Source organism: Limanda limanda, chromosome 17, assembly GCF_963576545.1.
Source record: "Limanda limanda chromosome 17, fLimLim1.1, whole genome shotgun sequence".
Lineage (NCBI taxonomy): Eukaryota > Metazoa > Chordata > Actinopteri > Pleuronectiformes > Pleuronectidae > Limanda > Limanda limanda.
The window spans coordinates 14,198,598-14,222,364 of NC_083652.1; the positions used below are offsets into that span (position 1 = coordinate 14,198,598).

General features: G+C 41.9%; 3 protein-coding genes across 4 annotated transcripts; all 3 read right to left on the bottom strand.

The window, feature by feature from the left end:
• Window positions 1-2,467: 2,467 nt before the first annotated feature.
• LOC133023483 (complement C1q tumor necrosis factor-related protein 6-like) lies at window positions 2,468-5,881 on the bottom strand. The gene is made up of 3 exons (XM_061090526.1): window positions 5,872-5,881; window positions 3,874-4,077; window positions 2,468-3,268 (listed from the first exon to the last, which is right to left on the bottom strand). The coding sequence occupies exons 2-3, from the start codon at window positions 4,067-4,069 to the stop codon at window positions 2,718-2,720; spliced, it is 747 nt and encodes a 248-aa protein (XP_060946509.1). The 5' UTR covers window positions 4,070-4,077; window positions 5,872-5,881; the 3' UTR covers window positions 2,468-2,717.
• Window positions 5,882-7,961: 2,080 nt separating this feature from the next.
• il2rb (interleukin 2 receptor, beta) lies at window positions 7,962-13,530 on the bottom strand. The gene is made up of 10 exons (XM_061090255.1): window positions 13,339-13,530; window positions 12,398-12,480; window positions 12,130-12,265; window positions 11,910-11,976; window positions 11,329-11,419; window positions 10,997-11,142; window positions 10,003-10,165; window positions 9,776-9,878; window positions 9,237-9,324; window positions 7,962-8,942 (listed from the first exon to the last, which is right to left on the bottom strand). Exons 1-10 carry the CDS (start codon window positions 13,341-13,343, stop codon window positions 8,151-8,153), a joined length of 1,674 nt encoding a protein of 557 aa, XP_060946238.1. The 5' UTR covers window positions 13,344-13,530; the 3' UTR covers window positions 7,962-8,150.
• Window positions 13,531-19,231: 5,701 nt separating this feature from the next.
• LOC133022783 (SUMO-conjugating enzyme UBC9-like) lies at window positions 19,232-23,700 on the bottom strand. Of its 2 annotated transcripts, none has more exons than XM_061089682.1 (7): window positions 23,602-23,700; window positions 22,335-22,420; window positions 22,175-22,258; window positions 21,644-21,716; window positions 21,140-21,249; window positions 20,915-20,994; window positions 19,232-20,533 (listed from the first exon to the last, which is right to left on the bottom strand). In XM_061089682.1, exons 2-7 carry the CDS (start codon window positions 22,398-22,400, stop codon window positions 20,470-20,472), a joined length of 477 nt encoding a protein of 158 aa, XP_060945665.1. In that variant the 5' UTR covers window positions 22,401-22,420; window positions 23,602-23,700; the 3' UTR covers window positions 19,232-20,469. The 2 variants fall into 2 exon arrangements, with proteins under 2 accessions (XP_060945665.1, XP_060945664.1); XM_061089681.1 differs by lacking the exon at window positions 23,602-23,700 and adding an exon at window positions 22,605-22,902.
• Between the last annotated feature and the right edge of the window lie 67 nt (window positions 23,701-23,767).

The window sequence follows — 23,767 nt, forward strand, 5'->3', positions numbered from 1 at the left end:
GAACTATTCCAGTAGATTGTCTCAGTGGCTACAATGTTATCTTATAGGGCAACAGTCCATGAAATTGGGAAAGGCTCAAGTCCGCCAATATGTTAAACTCAACGAGAAATCTTAAATCACTCTACAGCACAGACATTATTATTCTGTAGCCACAAGGTCACAGCAACCACAGGAACTCCACCAGTTTCCATAGCTTTGCAAACCTCCCTCCTCAACTATATCGGAAAAAGATTAAGCAACGTTCCCATCTCATGCAACAATCTAAGAGAAGTAAAAGTGAGACTTCCCGTTGAGCAAGACATGTATAAGTTTCCGAAACTCTTAGCAAAGACCTAGAATAACAAATTTGATTATTTTATAGCTGGAAAAAAGCACTTTTAGTCGACATTTTGAGGGACTGTCGCAGTTTTCCCATAAGATTACATTGATACACTGTCGCTGGTGCAGACCGGACTGGACCAATGCATTTACACACCCTCATCTATAAACATAGGGCCCGGGTTGAAAACACAAGTAAAGGTTTGCTCATGGTTGGATTTTGGTTAAATCCCATCACGATAAGGACAAGGATCGGATCATATGATTCATATGGAGAAATGGATGAGAAGAAAGTGCCTTTGGTTGCAAACGTTTACACAGCAAAAAAAGTATTTTTGTAGAAGGACTTAATTTTTACACAATACAGTGAGAAGCTGTTTGAGGTCCATTTAAAGTACTGGGCCTTGTTTATGACGTGTGATTATAGGAAGTAGCGGAGCCCTTCAGCCGATTTGCCTGAATCCTCTTTTCAGTGGTTGTGTCCGGTGGATTGTGTCATTTACGACAATGGACTCTCGTGTGGCTTGTACTTCACCGGATGTCCTGGACATGCTTTGTGCCATGTTGTTCTGCAAGTCACTAAGATTGACGTGTTCGCATGGTGTCGTCTCACTGCCTTTCGGTTTATTTCTTTTCTATGAGTGTGAGATGTTGTGTCAGAGGGGACACTGTTGTTTCTAAATTCAATCAAACCTTATTAAATGTCAGTGTCTGTTTTCCCCTAGCAGCATAACAAAATAGGAAAACACACCTTTTTATCCCGCAGTCACCTTACCAGTGTTTGGATCGCCAAGTTAATTGTATTTTCATATCTCTTTTTGTATTTTTGTTATGTTCTTTTACTGTATTTTCTTATGTGACTGTCCATATGTTTTTCTCTGCTGTGCAAATGACAAGACTATAAAATGGAATAATTTTGTAAGTCAAAAAAAACCCCCCTGCTGTTTATTTATTAACAGAATAAAACCTATGACTACATTCTGCTTTTGTAACGAGGGAATCAATCATCATGGGCTTTTTGTTCAGCTCAGAGTTTGATGGCCACAACGTTACTGCTCTGAACAGATGAAATGTTTGTTGAAGCTGCAACACCAAACTCTGTCCTACATTTTGACCTCATTCCGCATCCTAACATCAAATAGTGGCACACAGCAGTGTCTGTTTTTGTAAAACACGCATTGTTCCTCCTCCCGTTCACGAGGAAAATGCAAATTCAAAGTTTCATCTGTATCATGATGCCATTCATCGCCTGGTCTACATACTACAGAAATAAAGGTGGTGGGGCATGAAGGAGGATTTATCAGTCTCTCTTTGTCTCAAATGAATGTAAGAAATTACATATTCTCAGTTTTATAATACTGGCACTAAATTAATATTGACCTGCCACATTAGCATATTATCGAGTGTGCTCAGAGAAGAATTCATCACGCTGTTGTCTTGACAGCGTGAAGCAGAACAGTCACATTGTGTGGTGAGGAGTGACAGGAAGTCCAGTAGGAGGGGGGGAGGAAAAATTTTCAGATAACAACACAATCAGTGGAGCACACGGAAATGTTAACAGGAAATACCAACTGCTTTTTCTTTAAAGACGAGGAGACATGTGGAAGATTGAGCTTGAAAAGGGTCATGAACATGGATGCCTCTCTTAAACTGGAGGTCCGTCTAAGACAATCCACGTACTAATTATTGGCTGAACACTCGATATGTTTATTGTAAATTGTCACAAAAAAGTGCATAAATCGTATAAACTTGAGTAAAAGCCAAACTCATGAACAGTCATTAATCAAATTCCGTTTAATTTTATGAATAATATTGACCCTGAAATCATTGCAGACAAACTAGGTAGGATGAACACTTTTTTAAAACTACAGCAGCTGTCAGAAACTGGGTCGAACCATTATTCTTTAAAATAAAAGCACAGCATTCATTTTGTTGCTGCCCTGCTTTATATAGAGCTGAATTGCAGAGGTTTTATTGTGAAAGGTTGTTGCTTTTGATCACAAAAGATTGTGTCGCTTGAGTAAATGGTTGAAACTTATATAAAAGCCACACACAAGGACAGTAATAAAGCAAATTCAGTTTAATTTTATGAAAAATATTGACTATAAAATCTTCATTGCAGACAAACAAGGTAGAATTAGCACCCTTTTTTAAAACTACATTCTGAAGTAGCTTAAGAAAACAGTCCATTTCAAACAGGCAGCTTTAGATCAGGCCCTGTACGAGTACTTTCTTACTTCTAGCACTTTGTGGTGTCCATTGTGGTGATGAGTGTATTAAGTTGACTTCACATTTTGTCAGAGAGATTTATGTGGAACAAGCTGGACGTCTTCTTCTCCAAAAAGCAAAGGTTCTTCTCCCCGACAGTCACATCCTCAGCTCTTCTTCTCTCTCACTCATCAGTCCTCCACACTCCCTTTGACGAGGTATCCACTGAAAGTGATGTAGACGTCCACGTCGTCACTGTAGATGGCATTCTCCCTCTCCCTCTTGTACATTCGGACCCACACCTCGTCGCCCAGATCCAGCTCCAGCAGCAGACTCTGGCTCTGCATGATGGAGCGGTCGCTGGGCTGGGCGTACACGATGGCCTGCTCCTTGTCGTTCCGCATGATGTGCACGTACGTCTCCTTGAAGTTCCACGTGTGGATGTTGACGTTGAAGAAGTAGATCCCTGGGACGTGGCAGAGGAACTTGCCCTCGAACATGTTGAAGTGGCCGTCGAGGTTGACAAAGACCGTGTCGAACACCAGCGCCTGGTACGACTCCAGGCTGTGCAGGGATTTGCGGCGGCCTACGGAGAAGGCCGAGTGCTGGACTTTACAGGCGTCTCCTGGAAGACCTGCCTGGCCCTTAGTGCCTTCTGAGCCCGTGGCCCCCCTGGAGCCCGGGGGGCCTTCGGGTCCAGCTTTACCAGGTGTTCCTCTGTCGCCTCGTTCTCCTCTATCACCTACACAGAGTGATAGTGGTCAAACTTCTTCATAATACAAGAGAGTAAGAGATTATATTGCTCACAAGAGACAAAATGACAAGGTGAAAAGAGGCTGATAACACATTAATTCATATCATCATTAATATATTAGATTTTATTTGTGTTTTCTTTTTACTCAAAGTTATTTAGAATAAAGTTTATAGTTAAACTGTCAAATATCTAGTATCACTGACAATTATCTGTCATGAGTCTCTGATAACAACATCTTGTGAAAAAAACATATATATATATATATCAGCTTATATAAAAAAATATATAGTTTGTCAATAGCAAACAAAAATCCACATTGTCTGGGCTCTAGTCAACATAACAGGGAGTGGACCTCATCATCTCTGGAGTCTCACGCCCTGGATGACTTCATGTCTAGAAAAGGAATCCTTTTTGTTTGCTTCATTTGCAAATTGTACTAAATTCCACATCACGTCCTTCTGGGAGTGACAGAGTTATGTTTAGATTTCCATTCATTTTTTATAAAGTAAGTCTCTTGTTTTGTCTGAAAATCTGCAGTTTGTTTTTCACCACATGAGTAAGTCCAGTGTCCGGTTCGAGTCCCTTTGATCTACCTTTGAGGATGGTCATGTTGATGTAGGTGCGGACCTCCGGCACATGATCGAACCCAGCTGTGGTGGGCTGCTCTCCGCTGCCCTCTGCTGGCTCCAGGTCATCACAGCAGTGCCTGCAGAGGACAGGGGGAGACCTCGGGGGAGGCACCAAGTCCACCAGGGAGGAGAGGGACAGAAGGAGGAGAACTCCCAGCATGACTGTGTCTACAGAGGAAATCATCACAGGTTTGAACGGGCCACAAAGTTTGAGACGCTTTAAGTTTGTGAGCATTTCTACTGGTGGACCGAGCAAGTTGGATCAGTCCAGGTTACTGGAAACTAGAAGGTGGTCCACAGTGTTCAAAAGCCAGAAGTAATATTATTAGTCCATATAAATAATAAATGATCTTATCTAAGTTGCTAGATGCACCAGTAATGAAGACATATTCAATTTATAAACCACAATCCAAATGTCAGAGGTTCAGCAGCTGCTTAGAGACTCAGATAATTTGTTTTCTAGATGTCGTTCCCAGAGCGGTGGAAAAGAGGAGGAGGAATCTTCTACCCTGAGCCAGAGAAAACAGTTGTTACCCAAAGAAGAAGCAGGAGTCTGGAATTGTGGCAAAACAAATAAAGGGAAAATTCCACATATTTCTTTATGATTTGCTGATGTGTTGAATGTGGAATAAACTCTTGAATATTTCTCTCTGTACAGACAGTTCACAGAGTTGAGACTGACGCTGATGTACTTCTCATCCAAGACAAGGATCATAAATCACCGGAGAAACGACCCAGCAGACATCCCATAATTTAACAACAATTGCATCCGGAAGCTTAACTCCCCACAACGATGAATTTAACCCAGAGAAAGTCGGCAGAGTCAATTTTTTTCCCGCCCAGGCTGAGAATGTTTGGGTGGAAACGTTCTGAAACGTCTGCCAGACTCCGGTGATTAGACGTGTGTGCTGCTGTGTTTACATACATGTAGAACAGCTGGATCCAGTTGCTTCCTGCAGACATGACTGGGTTTACATGTGCTCAATAAGAGACCTCACACACAGACACACACACTGACACACATCTATCAGAGGTTAACTAACCTCATTATGGTTATGATTATGTTTAAATCCAGTAGATTTTCTTTGTAATGCAATACTATTAAATAAATCAGTCATTTCACAGATTGTGTTTGGTTGCTGCATAAAAACAAACAGCAGATTATGTTTGTTTGATTGAAATATCTGTGAGAAGTAAAACAACTACAAAGATGCACAGCATAGCTCCAAAGAGAAACAACTTGGCTACAAAGAGACATAATAACTATATAAACAAAACAACTACAAATACACAAAAAACTTGTATGGTGAGAGGTGAATTTTTTGCTCCTCTCTAGATTACAAATTCAATGCAAAGACAAAATTAAATGCGAGAACCAACAAATGAGGAGAAACAAACTCTTACTTATTTTTTCTCCTTGTAGAAACAACGGGCTCTGCAGCTGCTAAGTTCACATTCAATGTAAATACACTGGCTTTTTTTTAGAGAGCTTTGCAGAGTGAACCACAGACGCTCAGTCAGTGGGTTTGAAATGGCTCCTGAGCGAAGATCTTACATAACTGTTAATGTGGAAAAACCCTGTTTGGACTGGAAGCTTGTACATTAAAGCTATACGATCCTGAATGTTCATATACATGTATGAACTCTACTGTCTCGGGGTGCCTGTATGAATGCTGATGTTTTTTCACTTTAATATACACGTGTAGAGATATACTTTGTCCTTTTTTTATAGTATATCCCATAAGCACAAGTTAATACAAGCAGGGGCAAGATGCAGCAATGCAAGCTCTGGAGTGTGCATGGAGCAGATCATGCATTAGACTCTACAGGAGTATTTCTACAGCATATTAATGGTCCACAGTGCAGAACAGATTCTAATGAACTTCAAACCCAACACTCCCATTCAGCGCTCATGCAGACATCACACAGGCAACTGAGATGTTTTATCTGAATGAATCTCACCTCGTTCACGTCTGTGCAGCCGCTGAGGAGACGAAGGACGGAGGAGAGACGTTCCTGAGTCAGCAGCCCTCCTCCTCCTCCTCCTCCCTGGGTCTCTGTGTCAGAGGTTTCCCACAGATCCCTCCAGTGGACACAGTCTCATGGAGACTCAGCTAACAAGTGTCTGTCCATTGATTTGACAGTCAAAACCTGAGGGGGGACACTTTAATGTCTGTGGAACAACAGCTCCTGAAGATACAGAAATCTGCTGTTACAGCAGCAAAAGGTAGAAAATATGTTGTTTCTGAATATTTTGTTTGGGGGACCTCCCCAGAGGTCATGGAAAGTCCTGGTCTGCATTTCCTCTGTGCTGAATTCCTCCATGCCCCCCTGCATGTGCTGCAGCTGCAGGACGAGAGACAGAGAGGGAAGGGGGGAGAGAGAGAAATAGGGAGAGAGAGAGTATTGCCAAAGTAAAAGATGCAGGAGAGCAATGTGAATTATTCTTTTGTGTGTTCTCAGATCTGTATCAGTCCTTTAATGCTTAGTTCTGAGTGGGAGGTGACAGAGACGTGCAAAACTAGATAACAAATAAGAAAACACAACAAAAAAATCCCATAAATACGACAGCAGATAAGAAAACGATGACAAATGAGAAAACTTCCACGACAACTATAAATCAAAAACACAACAGCGAACAAGAAACATTTATGATATGCAAAAAAAAAACACAGTAGATAAGAAAACACATCCACAAATGTTTTGGTGAAATGATTCCATGCATCTCCCTGTCATCTGCACATAGAACCCTGAGAGAACCAGAGGGGGTTGAAGCAGGATTCGTGGAACAGCTGTTGAACATTATCGTCTTCAGGTCCTGAGGGTCCAGGTTTCATAGATTGTTTTGCTGCAACATCACTAGAACATTCCTTTGTGGTTTTTGTTCTGCCCGATGTAAACGATTATGCATCTAAAGCCAGCTCACAGTCACAAGGAGTCAGACTCTCATCATGGTTCTGTCATCTCCGTGCATCGGCTCTTCTTTCTGCAGTCCAACACCACAAGTCTCCGAATCCAGCAGCTGCATCATCTCACAACCATCATCTCCACGACTGGAAACTTTATTTTCTTTATTCTCAAAACCAAACCTGCATTTTCATCTCAAAACATATTGTTAGTGGCAGATATAATTATGGGGGAATTCAGATTTGGAAGCAAGCAAAGATCAAACCTTAAAGCGTTCTTGTGGTGTAACAAAGAGGATGGACAGCTGACTCACGCGGATCTGAAATAGTTATTTTTTTTCCAGTGCTAACAAGAGTATGAGTACAACCATGTGGTTCTAAATCCCTCTCTGCAGGCAGACATGTCAGTGTATTAAGTTAGCATGTGTTTGGTTTGAGCCAGTGACCACGATTCACAGTGTCGTTTCACTTTAACTCAAACATAAAACAGTTTTTTCTTCTACAGTAGCAGATGAGTTTCAGACGATGGATTTGTTCAGAGGCAAATTTTTGAAGTGATTTCTTAATGACTGGAAAACAGTAGCTGGATGTTTTGTCTTGTTTGTTTTCCAATGGTCAAAAAACCCAATAACACCCATTATACATTTGACTTTTGTCTGAATGGGAACGGATTCTCTTACTGGTCAAACGACGGCAGAGGACGCAGGTTTCACACAGTGTTTACCCGTGTTTTAAAAAAAGAGGTATAACCATTTTTAATCATTTATTTCATCTAATATCTTTAGATGAAACAACTGGATACTTAACGCATGTTGTCAAGTACAGTGACACGTGATGTGGTGTGCGAAGCTGTTGTGAAATGGAAAGAAGACACTGATGAAGAGCTTGTTCTCTGTGAGGTGAACGGATGTCACTGGTTGAGTTAAATGTCAAACCACACTCTAATACACACACTCACACACACAGACACAGACACACACACACACACATACCTCCAGGACCACCTGACAGGACATGTAAACACTTGAAACAACACGCACACTCACACACACACATGGGGGCGTTTCACACACTCTGTCACACCGGCTCATGTGCCCACCTCACAGCCCTCGTTCCACGCTGACACAGGAAGTGATGGGTGACCCATTTCTACCAGAGCTTTTATTTTGTTTGGTCTCTACACAGATGTCAACGAGTGCAACGGAAACACATACAGCTCGAGAAGAGCAGCAGCAGCAAGTCTCTCAGCTGAAACTGCACATGAGTGCTCCACGTTTAAACTAGAATACACAGATCACATGCTAAATGTTCACTCGGGGATTCTCCTGGAATTTGTCAGATAGATTTATTGCTGAATGTGGTCTGTAGTTCTTTGATTGTGAGATAGCCTCGTTTACAAGGCTCGGCAGACATGGAGGACGACCTGCACATGGGGCCAGCCACAGGCCAGGCCGCGAAGTCACTGTACACATCTTCCTCCTCCTCTTCCTCCTCCTCCTCCTCATCCTCCACTTGGCTATCAGGGCATATCTTATTGAGACCGGGGAGGTGAGGAGGGGACAGGGCAGAGGAGGGAAGGCACAGCCAGGAAGGAGGATGCAGAGGGAGGATAAAAGGAGGTGAGCTCGGGGGATCATCTGAGACCTCGTCCCCTTCTGCAGCCATGCTCGTCCCGTCCGACTTGTCCTCCTCGTCTTCCTGTCCGATGCCAAAGCCCGAGTCCGGGCTCTGCGGCTCCCTCTTCAGACGCTCGTAGGCTGAGGAGGAGGTGAGGGAGGGGCAGAGGGCGAGGCGAAGCCGGTGCTCGTGGTGCAGGTTGTGGAAATCGTCCTGGTAGGTGAAGTAGATGGGATTGGGGTCAGATCGAGCCACGCTGCTGGAGGTGCTGGACATGAAGTAGCCCATGTTGGAGAAGCAGGAGGAGGAGGAGGAGTCGTCCACCACTTTGCTGGAGTCAGAACCGGCAGAGGGGAAACCCCCGATGTGGAGCAGAGCGATAGTGGAGCTGGAGGAAGGAGAGGCGGGGGGGACAGAATCCCAGCCCTCACACACCTCCACCGGGGAGATGTGATCGCCTGGCTGAGCCATGAAGTACGATTCAGGAGCTGACAGAGGATTCAGCCATTTCTGAGGAAGAAGAAACGATTCAGACAAAAAAAACACACGACAGTAGAGAACATTACCTGATTCTGAATTGTTTCGGATTGCGTGTGTGTGTCTGTGTGTGTGCGTCAGTGTTGCCTGGAATTCAAGCAACAAACCACAACAAAAAGTCTGTTTTTTTTCTGTGGTTTAAAAGCGAATTTCTCTAATCTGTGACTGACTGCGGCTGCAACTCTCTGCTCTTATAAATAGATTTTGTGAAAACACCTGCAGTTACTGAAGCAGGTTTTTGAGATGTAGAGATAAGTTTATTTTTACCTTAAGATTTCCTCCTTGGACAGAGTGGACGCTGTGGAAGTAGTTGGAAGGGTTTGGCACCGGCTTCACTTTGAGACGCCTGCAGCAGCTTGAAGAGAACAAATTATATAAGAAACACCAGAGCATATAAAAAGATCTACGACATGGCGATTCCCCAAAACATCTGGATTGCCCCCTGGTGGCTGACTGCAGTGCAGGTCATAAAGCAAGCCTCTTCCATGTAGGTGGATGGGACATGGCTCGAACTAAAAAGTCAGAATGCACTCCGAACCTTTTTCCTTAACCAAAGATGGTTTCTGTCATTCTGTGTGTTTGTTTCTTTGATATTCTAGATCAGCCAGAGTTAGCTCTACAAGCTAATTTCCATCTGTCGACCCTAGCCAGTGTTTACTCATCTTATATAATTGCAAATATCAATGGATGCAGTGCAGCACCGTTATCCAAGATATTGTGGTTTAATTCTTGCACAGTGGGATGAAACACGGCCCATCTTTAAAAAGTCAGTGATGCAAACACAAACCAACGCACAGTTTACTCACCCCTTGTGCACACAACTCAAATAAAAGACCAGAACTACGACAAGGAAACCCACGGGCAACATCACTGCCCACATTATCAGCTGCGTCCTCGGCAGAAGCAAATCTGAAACAGAGAGGTGATATTCCAGTGAGTGAAACGAGGCCACAGCCCCACATGTTGGTTTTCCTGCCCGGGATTGGGAACTGTTCTCGTTTGCTGGTGTGGAGCGTGAGTCTCATGCTGGTACCTTGCCCGTGTGATATGGTCCAGGATGTTGTGGGACTCCAGTTGCTCCAGTGGCCGCTGTGCTTGCCTCCGGGACTGACTCTCACTCTGACCTGGTAGTGGCCCTTCGGCTGCCGACCAGGTATTTTTAAGTGCTGCTCATGTGTGGACAAATTACTGACCTCCTGTTAACACAACAAAATTTGGCACAGTACTAGAATTAGTCTCAAGTGATTTGTGTGATTTAACAGCCGGATTAGCAGCGTTGGTTCAGTGGCATTTATTTTGTACGAGATACGTGTGAAACCAAGCACAACCTTTTATGCTGCAGACAAATATACTCCATAAACATGCAACATTGAGAGTGGAAGTGGATATTTACAGGTATAAAAACATGCATACATGCTTTGAATATTTGTCACTTTTAAAATGAATAATAAAACCATGTCAAATCACAAAGGGAATGAACCAGCAAATTTAATGTAAATTAATCCTAGTGATGTTTTCACTAGTGTATTTCATTTAAATTGTACAAATTGTTGTTTTCTTAACACTAGAATGGTTCCTTTCTATTTAAAAACTTTATATCTACATCAGGAGCGGGTCCTCTCTACATCAGCCCAGACTGGACTAACTAAACCACTGAAGACTACCACTGGTTCTCTTTCATGTTTGGAATGGGAGGATGAGGTGTTTTGTGCTTTCACTTTGAAGACAAATTCCCAAAGAGGAAAGGATTCTATAAATATTGCTGTTATGATGCAGATCAGCTCCAACGACTCGTGTGAATGTCTGTGTCCTGATGGTGAAATCAAAACAATAAAATTACAGATGCTGGTCACCTGTTTATTCAATTGCTAACAATATTGAACATATCGCAAATCCAAATGGCACAAAATAAGACGAACGGTTCGAGGTATGCGTTCCACGGACAGATGTCTGTGCAATTAATAGGTAGACGCTCTTATAGCACGTCACAAATAAGTGTTGTATTGTTATCGTTGATAGTCTCTCACCGTCCACATCTGCTGTTTCAGTTTGATCTGAACGTGGAAGTTAAAGGCTATGATGTAGCCAGAGAGAGGACTGCCTCGACTCCATGATATGAAGGTCTCATTAACAGTGCTGTTGACGACAGGAACACCTGGAGGATTCATCTTAACTGTACGTGCCACACACACACACACACACACACACACACACACACACACACACACACACACACACACACACACACGCACACACACACACACACACACAGATACCAGTTGACCAATCTACTTTTCCAAAGTTTCAGGATCAACTCAAAGGTTTAACAGTTTTTACTGAAGATGTAAAAGCTACTCACTGTGTTTGTATGGCTCAAACTTTGTAAGGTTCTCCAACAACTTGCCGTCACACTCCAAGCTGATATTGCTGAATTCATAACGGTTGAAATCCTATAGACATCCATAACAAAAGAAGGAAATAGCATGTGAAGGTCAGTAAGGGGTTTCTCTATGGAGCTTGGCGAAGGTCCAAGGCTTCGCTCCCTAGACACCACAGATATGAAACTGCGTGGGCAGGAAATACTGATTGTTTAGGAACTAGCAGATTAAAAGATCTGTAGGGGTTTAAATTGTGACTACAGGAAATGAGACTTCAGAATATGAGAGAATATCAGTTGTTGTATTGATGAATTTGGATTTTCTCCATGGCCAAGCTTCAATAAATATTTCAGTATGAGACATCAACGGGCTCCTGAACACTTTCTCCACTGACGAGCAGCAGATTCTTCTCAACAATGTGGATCTGTTTTATATGTCAGGGCCGTCTCTTCCTGATAACACTTTTCTCATGACGGAAGAAAGAATAACAATGATCAACTTTAGAGATTCTAAAGGGAAAGATATGAACATGCCTTATGAATAACACATATTGGGGACTTACGTGATCTTCGAAGGCAAACGTACAGCCTGGAGGAGACGATTCGTGAGGTTTCAGCTTGCAGCTCCGACTAATTATACAAATAAAACAACAGAAAATGACCAATGAATCCTCCAGATTTGAGACAGTGGTGATGTTATCAAGTTTTCAACTTCTCATGGAAGCACCTGAGCAAATACACGTTTCACTGGCAGAGTTAAATAATATATCTGTAACGTCTTACATAATTTTTCTGCGAATTGGTCTATGGACAATCCTTGTACCATGGATCCAACAGTCGACACCAGGAGCCACCGGAGAGCTGCTCCACGTGCAGCTGACGTTTCGGACGAAGTCGTTCACGCAGGAGAGTCCTCGAGCTCCAGAGACACAGCAACAGACACAACAACAGACAGGAAGAGAGAAGTTAGATGCATGACAATGTAGATGGACTCACAACAATAGGTTTTCCAATAAGTTAATATTCAAACAGGCTGTAAAAACCTTCTTACTTGGTGACTCTTTGTGGGAGTGGGCTGCGCCGGCTGAAAGCAGGACTAGGAGGGGCCACAGCATCTCCATGACAACAATATGACTGTAAACAGAGATCATCAAACTTTTATGCACATCACAAACAATCGCTAACACATTAAACTATATTAAGAGACAAATGCTGAAAAAATGGAAGTGGACCTTATAAAGAAGAAATGTGATAAAACTGTTCTGAGGAACTGGATTATTGTTATTTAAACTTTTCTCTGACTCAAAGTGACAGTTGTGAGAGCTCGGGCAGGCTGATAACTACCTCGCCTGTTTCTGCATCTATTCTGAAAGTCGTTTTATTGAAACTGAATAAGCAACCGTCATCTGCATAGAGTCGTAGTTTTGTTCAGCGAAAACAGTACTAGATCCACACTGAGCAAAATACTCATTTTAAGATGACAGTAGTGAAACTCGGCGGTACAACACGGGCACCTGTGCCGGTGCTCTATTAAATGTGAGTCACAGTAACAGCTTCCTGTCAGCCATACTGGTAATATGTGATGTATTCTACTGTGGCTGATTATAAACTGTCTGCTAATGAAACCGTGAAGAATAGAAGCAGAACGGACATTTACAATCCTCACGTAGACACATGAGCCAAAGAAGAGAAACTATCATCTTCATATTTTGTCTCCAGTTTGAGTCATCAATCATCGCTGGGCGTTTTTTCTACCAACTTCTGAACTGAGTGGGACTTTGCGAAAGTTGCATCAGTACAAATGATGATTCATGATTTTAAAATAATTCCACAAGCCGATCGGGAAATCGACATATTACACCTGCAACGGCTAAAAGGTGTAAAAACATACAAGTTATACGTGCATTCAACTTTCAAATACATGAAAATATAGACTGGTATTCACATCATTCTTTAAATTTTATTTTATAAGAAGAGAAGGTGAAACACTACCTCATTGGTCTTGGTCAGTAGAGGCAGCAGGGCGTCCCAGAGAGGGAAAACATTGTCCTCGTCTCCGCTTGACCGATGACTTGGGGGATTTTCTATTCTTCTGTTTTTGTATCTCCCCCTTTTCTTTCTTTCTGTCTGTCTGTCCCCTCTTCTTCTAGTGGCACATCTCTACCTCTCTCTCTCTCTCTGACACTGACACTTATCCCTCCGTCTCCTCATTCTCGCTTTGCTCTCTTCTTATAAGTGCCCAGCGACATTTTTTTCACTTTTAACCACAGCGGTGTGTCTGGGGCTTACAGGAAGCTCTGTATCGAAGCTGTGTGTTGAAGCTGAGAGAGCGCGAGAGCTAGAGAGAGAGAGAGAGAGAGAGAGAGAGAGAGAGAGAGAGAGAGAGAGAGAGAGAGAGAGAGAGAGAGAGGGGGGGGGGGGCAAGGTGTGTGTGCACCTGAACTTTATCTAAATCTTTCATCACAATGGACAAAATTACTCACAGTCATCTTATATGTTAGTCATTAATAAAACTCCACTGATGAGGCTTCAGGAATAATCTGCACCTTTTAAAATGGAATGAGCTGAAACGTGATTTGATTCCCTGTTTTAAACTGTTTGTTTTTTCTGGATCCTTGGAAGTGTTTTGACTCCTTGTTGTGTCGTATGTATTTGCAGATTGTACCGCAGAGCCCAAACATTCTGCACCATGCAGCAGCTCGACCTGGACCCCATCATGGCTTTAAACGTAATAATTGTACTGAAAACAAGAAATACAAAGCAGAAACACCACATCCTGTTTCAATCAGAATGTAAAGTGGGTTGTATAAAGAAGAAACCTGCACCTTGTCCTGTGAAGGGAAGTTTATGCCAATAAAACTCAGCTGAAACTGAAGAATCAGAGGATATAAGAGGCAAAAGATGGCAGACTTACAACCATGGGGGTTATTTAAGATGAAACACACGTAAGACAAAAGTTGTACGGCACAAAACCACTCCTGTTACAGCCGCAACCACTGCGAACACACGTAAAGTCTTCTATAGAGGAAAGAGGGTCGGGAGTTAAAGCAGCAGTCGTGTTTTCACTCAAAGGTCAATCAGAAACTGTTCTAGCCACAGAGTTCCTCTAATTGTCAGTTTGCTTGTTGTGTCCATCACTGTTCATCAATAAAGCTCATGTTTACGACAAGGAGATACAGAGGAAGGGGACAGTAGAAGGGAGTAATTTAAGATGAAGGTTATTTATATTTCTTTGTGCAATAGGGAGGATAGTCTCTTTTGGCAGCCATGACACAGACATTACAATCTTATGGGGCAATTGCGACGGTCGATGAAAAGTCAAATAAAAATATTTTCCCGGTGAAAAAAAGTCTGTTTAATTGACATTTCATGCAGTTTAATCTCCCATTAGATTACATTGGAGCCAATGCAACCCCGTGTTTAAGAACATATGGCCCAGATTGAAACATTTTGGAATTCCCCTTTAAAGTATGGTGGAAAACACAACTTAGGTTTGCTCCTATTTATCATCTTACTCAGTGATAACTCAGTAACTCCTGGTTCAACGATATCGTGCTCGGTAAAGTTGAGAAATTATGGGGCTGAGGGCCAAATAATAAAGGTGAACACAAAACACAGAGTCCAAAAGACTTTACTCTTACTCATCAAGCTCTCCACATATGATGTGTCCTTATAGACTCATGCATTCGGTCTGGAAATCTTGAAACGAAACTGAAATGCCAGAGAAAGTCTGTATGGAAAAAAAGAGCCATGTTGCAGATGATGCATAAGGGGGAGAGTGGGGGGGTGAGGTGCTTATGCTCTAGTACCTAAAGGTGTTTATCTCGGTCTCAAAGTTCAAGTAAAGGCTATTGTGCAACAGTAAACCACATTGCATTCACGCATACAACAACCGGTTGCAACACAATATACATATGTGAACTCAGCTGTCAGCGTGCCTGCATGGTTTGGGTGCCTGGGTAGGTTCAGGCCTGCAGTAAGGCCAGAGCACCCCCCCGCCACCCCCATAGTTCCTGCAGCGAGCGAGGCGTCAGCATCAGCCAGCGGCGGAGAGAGAGAGAGAGAGACAAGCGCAGCGGGGGGGTGGGTGTGTGTGCAGAGGTTGTACAGGAGGAAGAAGACCGTGCAGCGCTTGTTCAAAGGTCAAAGTCCGCCATGTCTGAGGCAGGAGGACGAGCACAGAGATGTTTACAAGAAGAGTCTCCATCAGCAGACCACAGAGAGGGGGGGTGGGGGGCTCAGTGGTGTAGAGGTGAGAAAAATAATAAAAAAATGAGGACAAAGGATTCTCACCTTTTACAACCTGAAGCTCAATAACAAAAATGAAATGTTCATTCAAATCTGAAGTTTTATTCTTTTAAAAAGAATCAAGAGAAGGTGAAACTACAGCAGCTGCTCACAGTTCACCGACTCAACGGAGAAACTGACCTGACCACATCAACACATATAAATGTTAGATGTATAAATACATGAGAAAATAAATAGGTATAGATGAAAAACTCTATCACTGATTTTTTTTTGTCCACTGCATCTTTTAACTCCATCATTTACATGTATTGTGCTTTTAATTAATTTGATCCACTCTATTTTGTATTTTTTTTCTTAATAACTTGTTTGTATACAAGTTCTTTTAAAATAGAATTTTATATCAATCCAGGACATATCTATTTCATTTGAGATTACTTTTAAGTGCATTGTACTTTCTTTTAAATTCCACCTGCCGTTATATCTCCTTGTTGCCATATTCTCTTCTTTTTATCTTTACTTTATTTAGCACAGTTGTTTATTCACTTATCTTGTCTGATTTAAATTTATACTCTTTTTTCCAACCTTGAAAAGTTTGAAAACCTCTATATGAATACAGTGCATTATACATTTTTTATTGCCAAGATTTGGAAAATTGCACTTTACACAAGTACAGTTGAACTTGCAAGACCGTAGCTTAGCCATAAATTGTAAAGTATTGAGAGATGCCTGAAAACAAGTAAAAGAGGGTTGTACAGTGTAACATAACGCATTAACAATATAACATCGTGGCGCGAATCCTTCAAACTTCTGATACTTATCATCGATGCTACAGACTCTTCATGTAGGTCTGACCTGAGAGGAGAAGCAGCAGCTTGTGACAAAAAGCAAGTTTCAGTGGTTTGTGTTGAAACCACCTCCATTCTGCTACACATCACACACAGCCTCAAATAACTCTTCAGCTGCCGTCAGCTTCCACGGTGCAGCGCCTGTACTTCTAGTTCCAGAAGGGACTGTGTGATTTATGTTTACACTCATTACTATTTCCTTCTCAGCTCGGAAAAACAACATCTCTCAGAGTTTATTAAAAATAACATTACAAAGTTATTTTTCATATTTGTCTATTTATATCCATGCACACACACACACACCATAATGCCACTGACCCTCTGTAGCAGCTAAATTATTATAGCAAATAGTCTGTAGTTATAATCATCCTTTATGGCTAAGCAGCAGCTAAACAACATGTACGGTAGCGGGTCACACTTTGTTTTTTTGCATTTCCAGAGTAACTGAAGGTGTGAATCATCAGGGTGTAGTGTGTGTTGTGGTCTCGGGGTAGGAAGTAGGACCTCATTTTGCGGTGCCCCTTTTTTCCATTTCCGTCAGTATCTTGCTGAGCTTCTGGTTCATGATGTTTCTCTCTGTCCACTGGACTGCAGATGAGCCACCGCAACGCACAGTAGAAAAACACGTCTTTAAAAAAACAACAACAACATCATAACAAACGCAGCTGGATTAAATAGATTAAAGAGACACTCACCAATTTCATCTGTCCTGTGTCCGTACCAGAGACGGGGGTCGGGGGGCCAGGCAGTCACAGGGGGGCTGATGTAGGAGTCCTGGCTGAGGGATTTCCATTTGACAGGAGCACCTAGAGGAGGAGGGTTCAGCAGGTTGATGGAAAGATGGGATAAGAGACTAATGAGACACTGAGGCTGAGTTGAGGCTCAGTAATATTCTAATATCTGCATTTTAACATCCTCATATTGAATAAGTTCACATCCAGATGTTTAAGCATGTATAGGTTTCCAAAATATTTCAAAAAATAGAAATAAAGAGGCAAGTATATACATTTTGACCTCCTCCGTCTACAGTTAATAACCATAATTAAGAAAAAAATAATATAATACACTTGTCCAACAGCTGATCAGTTCAGATCAGAGCCACATTACATTACATTTCATTAAGCTTACAATAAGTGCATTCAACCCCGAGGGTACAAACCCAGAACAACAAGAATCGTGAATCGAAGAATTGTGCTTTCAAAGAAGAAAGCACAATTTCTTAAAAAATAAAGCAAAACTACAAAGTGCCATCTCAGTAGTACTAAATTGTGAGTTTCAAATTTTGTTCAAGGCTTATTCAAGCCAGGACAGGAGACGGGACTGTGCATCGTCTGAGTCGCTTTGTGTCGAGTCCACGTCCCTGACCTGAGGACTCGAGACACAATAAGGATTGGAGGACTGCAGACGAGGACTATGTCTTTATATTTTCATTATTTGGCTATTGACCATTATAGTAGTAATGTCCCATTGCGTCACAGAAACACCTTTTATAAGATCGAGGCTAACATGTTAATAGGCTGTAATATTGTTTATAAAAACATGTTTCCAGGCAGAGCAGCAGAAGATTAGGAAGCAGGGAGTCAACAGAGGCTGGACACTGATGCACAGACCTGGAAATACGTTGGAGCGGAGACAGCGGCCCATGCTGTGATAGCTGTGAAGCCTGGAGGAGGCAGATCCAGGATCAGCATAGTGAGGCAGTGACAGAGGTGGCACCGGGGGCGTTTTTTACTGCCCTCACCTGCAGCACAGAGGAGTTCAGAGGAAATCATAAATAACAAAAGAACTGTTATGATCCAACCTAAAACACAAAGAGAGAAAAAAAACTATTTTCTCACCTGAGCCTTCACCACTTGTTTGTGTTTTTGACCCACTGAGGTCATAGCGAGAGAAACCACAGGGGGTGCAAAGCTTAACAAAAGGTGTTAGATTTCTTAAGAATGTCGTGCAAGACACCCGAGAGCAAGGCGTCGGGTTTCGGACAGAGAGAAGAGAGAGAGAGAGAAAAAAGAAGAAAAATTGAGAAAGGGGGGAAACGAAGTAAAAAAAATGTTGACATTTGAAAATACTTGTGCAATATCTTGGTCACAGAAAAAACATGTTATTCAGTGGCATCTCAATGTCAAGGAAACATTTAAAGAGCAGCGGAGACTGAAATCTTAGTTTCATCTGTTTTGATCAGAGACTTTGGAATTCACTGAGAAACACACACACATATTTATAAATGCTCTCCACTTAAGATCTGCTTTAAATAAAAAGGATTAATACTATGAGGATAAAACAAAACTCCAATATAATAATTATTAAACTTAATTTACATTACACATCTAAAACATGTGACTGACATAAAAAAAGAGAATGCATGCAGTGCAAATAGAAATTTAAACAAATTAGTGCAGGAGACCAAATAAAAAAAACTATTTTTAAAAAGCTGTCTATAAAGATGTAGTTTTGCTAATGGACAGAGGGAGGCTGTTCGGCTGTGGAGCCCGAACAGTGATGTTCTACCTCCCTCTGGCTCTAGTGTTGCTCTGGTTACCGAGAGTAGCAGCAGCCGCCGGTTAGAAGAACTGAAGTGTAGAGAGAGTGAACAAACCGAGGTGAGGTCAGAGGGATTTATGAATTGTGTATCGTCCATGGAAAAAGAAAAAGATAGTAATGACTTGACCCTCTGGTAAAATGCTAATTGAAAACAGTAAAGGGCCAATGAGTGTAACACTTTACCACCACCTATTTTACTTACTTTCCACCCACACAACTTTATTCAGAAAAAAAAATACACAACATTGTTTTGTTCTTTTATTCAACTTTATTTCACAATTTGATGCCATTTATTGTGTTTTTGTTCTAATACCACACACAAATGTCAACTGGCTAAAACAATATAAAACATAACTTCCACAATTTGTCATTATTTATATTATGTACATGCACTCATATATTCAGAGGCAAAAAAAAAAAGAAAAGAAAAAACAATCTCAGGCCTTCGCTTACTCCCAAGTGCACTTTCTTTTGCTTTTCATTTCAGAGGCCGTTCCGATGACGATCCTTTGGCCACACTGACTTGTAGATGGACTCGTTTCTGGATTTTATGATGTTGACATTAATTTTCTACGCTTTGCAGGATAAAAGAAAACTAGGGAAAACTAGGGAAGCTATTCTAATTAATTTTTACTGGCGGTCAGAGTGACCTCGGGCTCATCGCTGTAACTGACAAACAGTTTCACCCCCTGTTGGATTCACAAAATGAATCTTAAGCCTAAGTTTCTCTTAGTTTCACTGCAATAACATGACGACTGAAGCTCATAGGAGCAAGACAAGCCCTGACCCCCCCATAGAGCCAGGTTATCATATGCCGTTCGTCCTTCGAGCGCCACTTCCTACCCACGTAACTGCTACTGCTTTGTTTGAAATCAACGTTGAACAACTTTAATGGAAAGTCTGATGTGATCGGATGAGAGGAGGGATGTCGAGCACTTAATAAATGCCATATTCATGAAACACAACCTGCTAAATTCCCAGGGGTTTTATTAACAACTGAAAAGTTAAAGAAACACTCTTTCTCAGCCAGAACTGACTCCACATTACACCGAGAAGGCTTTTTGAAATGAAATCGTACTTCTACAGCACGGCCCCATGACTGACGTCCTAATGGAGGCAAGAGAGAGAGCTCTGAAGTTCTCAGGACAAAACTGGGGGATGATGTGAATTATACAAAAAAGTAAACAAATAGTAAAGTTCACGTTGACAGCAGAGATCTAGAGTTCAGGATCATCAGCTATGGATTAAAACGCATAAATATTTCTGCGAGATGGGTAAAAGTATGATCTATTGTTGTTTAAAAGAGAGAACAAAAGAACAAAAGAGAGAATGAACGAAAGAAAGCTGTCTTCTGTGTAATAGTATAATAATATGATAATACTCAAAGCTGGATTCTTATTGGAGTGGTCCTTCAGGTGTCGCTTGCCTCCTGTTTGTTTGTGACCATCAGCTCAGGCAGCTCTGGCAGGATGGAGGCCAGCCCCCCACTCTATGTGGGGGCAAACTTCTTGGCCTGTGCCCGTACCCGCTTCTCATAGTCCATCCTGTTCTGACTGAAACATAGAGAGAAAGACATTTTAAACCCTGCTAACATTAATTTTAAAGGATTTAACTCGAGAGCTGCTTTCATAGATGCACTGTATTGTCCCCAAATTTTCTGGAGGAACAGTTTGTGACTGCACAAAAATTTATCTGCACATTTTCCTGCCAACCCTCTTGGAAAATATGGGCTCATCAGAAGTAAAATGTCCAAAAAAAAAAAATCACCATGAGCGAGTGGGTGTGTTGACTCAATCATGACGGACATGAAACCGAGAAAAGGCTGCAGATGTGGAAATGGCATTAAAAGAGCTGAGGGTTCAAAAACGGGTTACACTTGTTTTTATTCTGCTAAAAAAAAAAAAAAAACAGGTTTCTACTCCAGATACACTCACCAGTAGATCGTGTAGGCTTCTGCTTGTGCTGGGTCTTGAATGTTCGGCTCATTCAGCAGCTCCTGGATCCCCAACAGGATCTGAACACACAGGCAACAGTTCTCCAGTCACAGGCCAGTAGGTGTGGTACGGTTTTTCCAGTATTAACTTCAGCTACATTCATTTACTGGGCAATAACAAACAGGTAGCAGGTAAATATGAAAGCATGGTTGTGTGAGGAAAAACCTGTTTGATGGTGATGGCTGGCCTCCAGTCTTTGTCCTCCTCCAGGATGGACAGACACACGGTGCCGGAGGGGTAAACATTCGGGTGGAATATTGGTGGCTCAAACTTGCCTGAGAGAAAAAACAGTCAGGAAAAAACAGGGGTCTTGGTCAAGATCAGGGTCAAACTTACAGAGTAGAAGGATGTCTGAAGTGTCATCTCCTGAAGGTTTTTAAACACTATCTCTAAAACACAAGAGATAAAACCATCCTCACGTCTGTTTGCCGACATCACTGATCAAATACTCCTTTTGTTGAATATCAATAACTTCCATTACATAATGGAATAGTTGCACTGTAAACTCTACTCTATTTCATTTGATTATGCAACATTCAATATTTGTATTCAGCCAATATACATAAAGTTTAGCTTCCCACATGCGGTGCAGACATCTGTATGGAAACACCTGCTCTCCAAAATAAAATGAAACCGTGTGCCACGTGCACACTCATACCTCATACTCACATTTGGGTGGTGAGGACGGGTAGTCATCTTTGAAGAGCATTCGCAGTTTGTAGAGTCCTCCCTCCCACAGGGTCTGATGACAGAACGAGGACATGTTGAGATATTAAACAACTGCAAAGAGACTGAGACGCACTTTGTTGTGAACGTGGCTCCAGAGGAGGAGCACAGACAACATTCAGGCTGAAAACACGATGGAATTGTCTCTGTTTCGAGTTGAATTTGAATATCTGGGCTTAGGGGAACTGGGATGACACCACAGGAGCAGTTTCTGTTGTTGCGTAACCTTTTACTTCAATTGTATTTAGATTTGGCTGCAACAAAGTTTACGCCTGAAACTCCAGAAGTGTTTTGTGGACTCAAACCTTTCACCCACCACCTCCATCGGCATCATGTTGAGTAGATAAGATAATTTTAAAACTACAACCATAAGGAGAAATAACCAACTCTTAAAACTAAAAGAAAGAATAATGTGACATTTAATGTTTGAATTATCGATTTAAAACTTGATCTGGACATCAGGATAACACCTACTCCTTTCTTCCCAGGAATGGCACACTCCCAGTTCATCAGATTCATGGTCCCGTCCGGGTTCTTAGTGGGAACAGCAACGAAACCCTGCGGACACAGGAACAATGAGTGGGTCTGAATGGTAATGGGAAGTGAGCACGTGTGCACTGGGACCTCTACTTACAAACGGGTGGTCTTTCCTCCAGGCTTTACGCTCCTGGGACAGTCGACTGAGAGCAATGCCAGACATCGCTGCTCATCCACGCCTCCCTGTGGGAAAACCAGCCCCCCCAACCGACAACTCACGATCAGTTCACCATCAAATACACAACAACACGTTTGGACTATTTACTACACAACAATGGCGACACGGGCCGTGTATCCCTCCCGGGAAACAACAACAGGAGTGAAACCCTGCGCCACGTCGGATCCGAACCCGGAAGTCAGAACTCACCTGTTGTTTATTTCACTTAAATGTCAGAAGTACGTTGGTTCGAGGCCCAGCTCGTTAGCTCCTGTGTTGCTAACGTTAGCTTGTCGGGTTAAAACACACGATCCGACGTCCGGGCTCCGAACTAAAGGCTCAGCTGGATGAAGTACGACTGAATCTACATTCCTCGAACCCACACGGAGGAAGATGTCGCTGCTGCTTCAGATTATTTCACTCAGTTTGTAAAACAATGCGACGCCTCGAGTGCTCGACTGTCGCCAGAAACAGGACCCCCGTTTGTTTATTACCTGAGGACCTTCAGGCACTTCACAGGACGACTAAATGACACACGTCACACATGGGCGGCCATCTTTGTTTTTTTTTTGCTTTTTTTTTTTTTAGTTGTGCAATTCTAGTTTATTGCGGAAGCGTATTTCTTTCATTTGAGGAAAAAAATATCCGATCTGTTTTTCTGAATTAACGAGATAATTTTCCCTTTTAAGAAAATTCAGAAAAACAGCAGATTCTTTTGTTTTTAAAGATTTCTTTTTTATTAATTCAGAAAAACAGCAGATTTCTTTCAGGACAATTATCTTGTTAATTCAGACAACAGAGCAACTTCTTTCCAGGTAAATTACATTATTAATGAAGAAAATCAGCGCAGATTTTTTTGGGGGGGAATTATCTTACCGACAAAATCGTCTCTCATTTTAATGGCAGCAGACACGTCTCTCGTCTGTTCAGTTTGATCTGGTTTTATTTTGGTTTGGGTCGGAGACATTTACGCAGAAATAACCGTACTTACGGTGCCGGTGAGAACTTCTTGCTTGATTTTGAGGTATGAGAAAAATTTGTACTTTAGCATTTAAGTTTGGCCCATGTCCCATCCATTAACACGGGGGAGGCCGGTTTGATGATCTATACTTCAGCTAGCCACCCGAAGTATATTTATCATACTTAACTCAATAATTAAGAATGTTATAAAGTAAAAACACTAACAAAATTTTTGCATGAGATTTACCATTAAACTCGACGAGTAAGAGAACGTCAATCATTTCCAATGATCCGATTGGTTGTGGGGGAAACATGTGGTTGATAAACACATCTTCTATGTACAGAATTGTTCCCTCCACAGCTCCTCAAACAGTTCAATATTTACTCTGTAGTTACTGATTACAGGAGTTTTT

Coding starts and splice junctions, on each gene's coding strand:
- LOC133023483 (XM_061090526.1), bottom strand. CDS start 4,069: ATGCTGGGAGTTCTCCTCCTTCTGTCCCTCTCCTCCCTGGTGGACTTG. Junction 3,269..3,873: donor CAACATGACCATCCTCAAAG/GTAGATCAAAGG, acceptor CACTCTGTGTAG/GTGATAGAGGAGAACGAGGC.
- il2rb (XM_061090255.1), bottom strand. Junction 11,420..11,909: donor CGTTTGCCTTCGAAGATCAC/GTAAGTCCCCAA, acceptor GGATGTCTATAG/GATTTCAACCGTTATGAATT. Junction 10,166..10,996: donor TGAAACAGCAGATGTGGACG/GTGAGAGACTAT, acceptor TTGTGTTAACAG/GAGGTCAGTAATTTGTCCAC.
- LOC133022783 (XM_061089682.1), bottom strand. CDS start 22,400: ATGTCTGGCATTGCTCTCAGTCGACTGTCCCAGGAGCGTAAAGCCTGG. Junction 22,259..22,334: donor GGAGGAAAGACCACCCGTTT/GTAAGTAGAGGT, acceptor CTGTGTCCGCAG/GGTTTCGTTGCTGTTCCCAC. Junction 21,717..22,174: donor CCATTCCTGGGAAGAAAGGA/GTAGGTGTTATC, acceptor TTCTGTCATCAG/ACCCTGTGGGAGGGAGGACT.